Below are 5,992 nucleotides of genomic sequence, written 5' to 3'. Positions count from 1 at the left end.
GATCTCCTGGTTCCTATGCCTGATCCTTAACCACCAAAGTCTCTTCGATTCCAATTTAAATTCAGTAGTTAGAGCTAGTGTCTCTCCTAGGCTGAGATCCACTTGTTGCAGGTGGTGTAATGAGGGAGGGAGATACTGGCAAGGAGCCAGTTACAGTTCTCTGATTTCATGGACCAATCTGCACTGGCATTGGCCTGGGCCTTTGTGTGAGCTAGAGCAGCTTAGTGGCTGCTCTAATTTATGCCAGCTAGCTGTGGAGCCTATGGGATCATACAGCAGGTGAAGACTGGTAGACTCTAGTTGCCCCTTCTTGCCCCCAACACACCAATTACACTGGTGAGGGGCAAACGATGTAAGAGCTGCCTATGATGCCCAGCTAGGGGAGTTTTCAGGTGGACCATCGCAGTCGGATTCTGGCTCCTTTGAGCTGCTTAAGCGGTACATAGGAGCCAATATTCAGAAGAGAACCTGGCCTTTTGTCTTTAAATATGCCCATACCTGTTTTCTTTTTGTGACACTGTTGATGGAGAAACTTCTTTTCAGCAAAGCAAAAATTATTTTTCATTGCAATCTACAGAACAAAACCTGACCAGTTATAATTCTAGGACAAGTATCCTCCAGTGCAATCAAATGTTGGCTGCATTTATTATCTGTCACACGCATGGGATTCCACAGAGTTTTTGCAGAGCTTCACAGTGCAAGGCTACAAATGGTATGCTGTAAAAGATACAGAAAACACCTGATACACATGAGTAAATTAAAACATTCAATCATAAAGAGCAACGTCAGAGGGAGAGGGAGGTTAACTGCTTCAGGGAAGGGAGAAAAATGTGCATTATTAGATGATGTTTCAAAGAGCTCATGGGCTGATGCACAGGTAAAAGATGGCTGTTCCACATGGCAGGAGCTGCGCAGAAGAAGGCACTCACGCCAACAGCTGTGTGATGGTGACAAGGACCAGAAAGGCCAGGGTTAGGAAGCCAAATGGATAGCAGAGTGATGAGAGAGGGCAAATCCTGGAAGATTCCTGCTATACAGAATCACAATCTATCTTAACCAGGATCATGTATTAAAGTAGAAACCTATAATCCCAGACACAAAGAAATAGGCTTCCACACAACTCAGGTCCTCTCTTTGTCTCCCTTGTTTACCAGGGGCCCACCCTCAGTTTGCAACTCTACACAACACAGAGAGACATCTAGTGGCAGAATAACATATTGGATGAAAACATGTTACAGATGGGGTTTTTTTACCCACCAGGAGGGCAGTTTTGAACTGGGTTCTGAAATGAATGGGAAGCCCAGGGAGTTGTTTGAGAATGCAGACGGTGAGCTCACACATCTTGCAGAGGAGAAGCCAGCACATCTTGGAGTCCTGGCAGCTTGGATTTGGGGAGGGGGGGAATTGTACGAGTCCAGGTAAAAGAGGAGGTGGGATTTCAGCAGAGGTGGGGTCAAGGCAGCAGCAGGGTGGCAGTGGGAAGATCTGCAGCTGTGGGAAGAGAAGGAGGGCCCAAGGCCCAGGGTCGTGGCTATGAACAGCAGAGACAAAAGAGAGGTATGCGTCAAAGAAGGAGCCAGAGGAGCAGAACTTGGCAATGCCACTCTCGCACAGCTGTTTTGGAGGCCCCTTCAGTGCTGGAGATGGTGCTGAATCTGGGAGTCTGCCCCCTCAAGGCACGCAGAGAGGGGGACGATGGAGGGGTTAAAAATGCATGCAGAGAAGCGCATCTATATAAAGAGTGTCACCACAGCTAAACAGGGAGTGGCTGAGAGGGAGGGGGAGCTTGGCCCAGAGGAAGAGGAGCAATGGGATGTGGTGAGAGAGGTGTGATTGCAGGCAGCGGTGCTCTGACAGAAGAGAGCCAGGGATGGCCGCCCGGCTAAGGCAATGGGGTAGGAAGAGGTCAAACGGTCCACAGGGCTGGAAGCTGCCCTGAGGTGAAGTCTGAGGCCCAGCCACTTGATTGTAATAATAATAACCCTCCCTAGTGCTTATCCCATGCTTTCCATCCGTCCATCTCAAAGCACCTTGCAAAGGAGCTCAGTCCTATTGTCCCCTGTTTACAGGCATGGAAGCAACTTGCCCAAGGTCACCCAGCAGGCCAGGGACAACGCTGGGAACAGAAGCCAGGGTTTCTGAGTCCCAGTCCAGAGCCTTCTAGCAGGCCACACTGCCCCCCTGCTACAATCAGCCTGGGGCCAGGATTTCGAAATTGGAGCAGGAGGATGCTCCCTTCACCAGCTGCAGACAGTGAAGGGATGGGGAGAGTCTTATGACTTTGCCTACGAATTTTGCTTCCTTTTTCACCATTGAGTTCACAACCCATCGTGATAGACTCAAAGAGCTCAAGCTAGGTAGCTTAACGAAGAGAAGGTTCAGGGGTGACTTGATCACAGTCTAAAAGTTCCTGCATGAGGAGCAAATATTTAATAATGGGATCATTGATCTAGCAGAGAAGGGTCTAACACGAGCCGGTGGCTAGAAGTTGAAGCTAGACCAATTCAGACTGGAAACAAGGTGTACATTTTAACAATGAGAGTAATTAATCATTGGATCAATTTACCAAGGGTCATGGTGGATTTTCCATCAGCGGCAAGTTTTAAATCAAGAGGGGAGGTTATTCTAAAAGATTTGCTCTAGGAATTATCTGGGGGCAGTTCTCTGGCCTGCGTTATCCTACTGTGACACTGATTAGAAATGTCTGCAGGAAAGGAAATATTATAGAAACTGGCTGGGATTGCACCAGAACCCCTTTCTGCAGAATACCACTCAGCATCTTCCTGCCCTGCCTGGCCACAGGCAGCAGCTTCGTTCAGCCCAGTCCAACACCTAAGACCGCACAATAGAAGACTCTGCATCTTCCAAGAGACATGCCAGGTGACAGAACCCCAGTGTGAAAGGCAACAGAGAAGCTATTTGTTCAGAAGTTTTGAGGCAAGGCCTGGCTGTTAGGATACATCGTTAAACCCAATGCACAGAAGGTGTCGGTCTCTTGCTGGGGAAATCTGAGCAGGTTCTTCAGGGTTAAAGCCCCTCTTTTCCCAGCACATCACAGTCCAGCTCTAAGAAAGGCCCTGATCCTCTTACCCCATCACTGAGACCATGATTTGCGTACCCGCTTCCCACTCAGGTTGCACAAGGTGCTCTGGCAGCAGGTAGTGGAATAGGAGACTAAGCCCAGGTTGATATTGAAGCGTGGGCAGGTTGGGGAGCATTTCTTGGTGATTTGCCTCTTGGCTGCCCATATGCCTTAACCAAGAAGAAGAAAGAGAAAACTATTATTAAAAGGTCTCTCCCTGAGGTCTCAGAGCCTCTGCAGGAAAGGATTTAGATCTAATCTCAAGGAGTCTCTAGGAGACTACAGTAAAATTATCCCTCCATTCACCTCACTCTAAACCTTCCAATCCCCCTCTCTCTCCACTCCTTCCTCTTCTTCTCTTTCCAAGGCCCTGGCTTCTGCCTCTTCCTGCAATCTCTGGCATCCCCTCCCTTCTCCAGACAGATTTAAAAGGAAGACAAAGGGGCTGAACTGAACCCTCTGGGGATGGGTTCTAGACGTAACACTGGGATCTGGATTTCACACCCCACAAAGGTTGGGGTATTTGAACCAGGGGTGCTCATTCAGCCCCGTAAGGTTCTCCACCTTCCCAACATGCATCTCCTGTGAGGTCAATAAACCCTGGACCGTCCCCTAGCAAAAGCCACTATGAAAAAATTTCACAAAACCCCACTGTTCTCCACGTTCCGGAAGTCATTCCCTAGTCACCAATCCTGGCACGTACCAATCCCCACATAACCAACAGTCGTCAGGCAGTGCTTGTCCGCATCCGAGCACTTTGTGATCTTCAGACAGTGCCAGTTGCTGGATTGATTTTCACAAGTGAAGCACCACAGTGAGTCAGCTGTGGAAGGGAGACATGGAGGAGTTAGACATGTGAAATGGTGTGGCCACTCCAGCAGCCATGTCCTCTCCTTTACTGTAATGTCAGCGAGGAGTTAGCCCACTGATGCCAGTGCAGAGAGACACTGGGGTGAGAGGAGAACCAAGCCCATGGTAAATCAATCCACCCACCCTGCAACAACTGCCCTTCGGCCGTGCTCCCAAACTGTAGTAAAACTACCCTCTCACACTGGATCAGGGGTGGGGCATCGTACCACCGGAGCAAAGCTCAGAGAGAAAAGATGTCTTTGTGGTTAAAGGCAGAGGAAGCCAGGAGAATCAGGTTCTTCCATGAACTTTGTTTGTGACCATCGCTAAAGCACTAAGAGCTGATTGGAAGCTCAGTGAGGACCATGGGCGTCTTTCCGTTGACGCCCATGGGCTTTGGATCAGGCCTTTAATTTCTCTGCCTCCCAGTTGGCCAGCTATAAAATGAGGCTAGTAATGCTCATTTTCACCCACCCATTGCCTGGCTCGCCTGTTTAGATTGTAAACTTGTCCGGGCAGGGACTGTCTCTCTGTGAGCGGGTTTATAAACCCCATCCTGCCACGGCAATAAGGGATTAAGAGATGGAGCAGACACCTCCTCAGCTGTGTCTTATTGGTGAGCCACCAACAGCTGGGCAAGAGCCTGTGGCCCAGGCAGAAGGGGTCTGCCAGGGAATCTGAGGGGACACTGTATCAGCTCAAACCGGCCGGAAGCAGCTCAAGGAGTTGGTCTGCGAAAGTAGGCTGGAGGGAGGTAAGGAATATAGTGACCTGGCTGGAAGGTTAAGTCATGAGATGGGGCAAATCACTGCAGGCTCTGAGGGGCTTTCAATGGGGGCTCTGAATCAAAGAGTCTGCCTTACCCCCAGCTAGCCACAAGGGGGCACACTCTCTGGTGAGCGACCTCCTCCACACTCTCACTATGTACCTGTGCAACGCCTGGCACGAGGGGGCCCTGACCTAGATCGGTGCCTCTAGGTGCGACTGTATAATAGAAATAATAAAAATACCAACACAAACTTGCTCCGACACCGAACAAAACCACTCACAGGCATGGAGCCAAACCCCCTTAAAATCACCAAACCAGGACATAGAACTGATGTGAACTAACCAGACCGCTGCATCTGCCCAGGGCCACACACTGAAGTCAATAGAAGATTTGCCAATGACTTGGACAGGAAAAGAGTCAGCCTCCCAGCCAGAATTAATATGCAGCAACTCCTGGCTTTGTGCCCCGTGCTCAGCCCACAGAAGCTTTTAAACAATGCTGGGTTTGACTTATTGGAGCCCAGAAACCTCCCTGAAAAATGCCCTTCTTGGGGATGAGGATGGAAACTTCTTCCTCTTTCCCCCATCAAAAATATACTCACTTCTGGGCTGAGCTCAAGCATCAGAGCCCTGTCGGCTCGCAGGCGAATGAGTGGAGACAACTGAGAGCAAGGCTTTCCCACAGCTCTGCCCGTCGCCCACTGCATCTCTGCCGCAAACGCTATGGCTGCGCTTCCTGCTCTTGTTGCTAGCCCAGAGGGGAAGATGCTCCCCTGATTCCCCATCTTCCGGATGAAGTCGTACAGGGGGGCCACAAAATCCACAGAAACCCTTTGCTGGGCTGGGGGATGTGACTACCTGGGGTGGGAGGAGATTTGGGTCCTGCCCCTGCGGGATAGGTGCCCCTGGAGAAGCAGCTCCTGCCCCCAGAGGTGTAACGGAGGTGCAGGGGAGATGGGTGCTGCCCCTGGGGTGTGGGAGATCACAGGAGCGTATCTTGTGCTGCTCCAACCCACTGGCTCTCACCACAGCTCACCCATGGGGCCCTGCCACCATGCTGCCCTGCCCCCTTCTTTGCCCTGGTGCTGTCAGCGCCCCTAGCTGGGCCAGGCTGGGTCTGGTGGGCTGGCAGCATCCCCTGGACCCCCAGTTGCTCAGCCCCAATCTGCATCTTGTTTGTCTAGCAGTACAGGAGCCTCTCTCGACGTCTCACCTTGCTCTGCGCACAGAATGACGGCCAACAAGACAGCCAGGACCACCTTCATCTTCCCTGGATCTTGGCAGTGTCCTGGT

The 5,992-nt window shown here is 50.9% G+C and overlaps 1 protein-coding gene across 1 annotated transcript; it reads right to left on the bottom strand.

Annotated features, from left to right (window-relative positions):
• Nucleotides 1–1,234: 1,234 nt before the first annotated feature.
• LOC119852269 (lymphocyte antigen 6E-like) lies at nucleotides 1,235–5,992 on the bottom strand. Its single transcript, XM_043507245.1, has 3 exons — nucleotides 5,913–5,992; nucleotides 3,786–3,905; nucleotides 1,235–3,252 (listed from the first exon to the last, which is right to left on the bottom strand). Exons 1-3 carry the CDS (start codon nucleotides 5,962–5,964, stop codon nucleotides 3,095–3,097), a joined length of 330 nt encoding a protein of 109 aa, XP_043363180.1. The 5' UTR covers nucleotides 5,965–5,992; the 3' UTR covers nucleotides 1,235–3,094.

The sequence above is a fragment of the Dermochelys coriacea genome, chromosome 2 (genome assembly GCF_009764565.3).
Source record: "Dermochelys coriacea isolate rDerCor1 chromosome 2, rDerCor1.pri.v4, whole genome shotgun sequence".
Classification (NCBI taxonomy): Eukaryota; Metazoa; Chordata; order Testudines; family Dermochelyidae; genus Dermochelys; species Dermochelys coriacea.
Note: the sequence above shows the minus strand (reverse complement) of the source record. Positions and strands in the feature narration are given on the sequence as shown.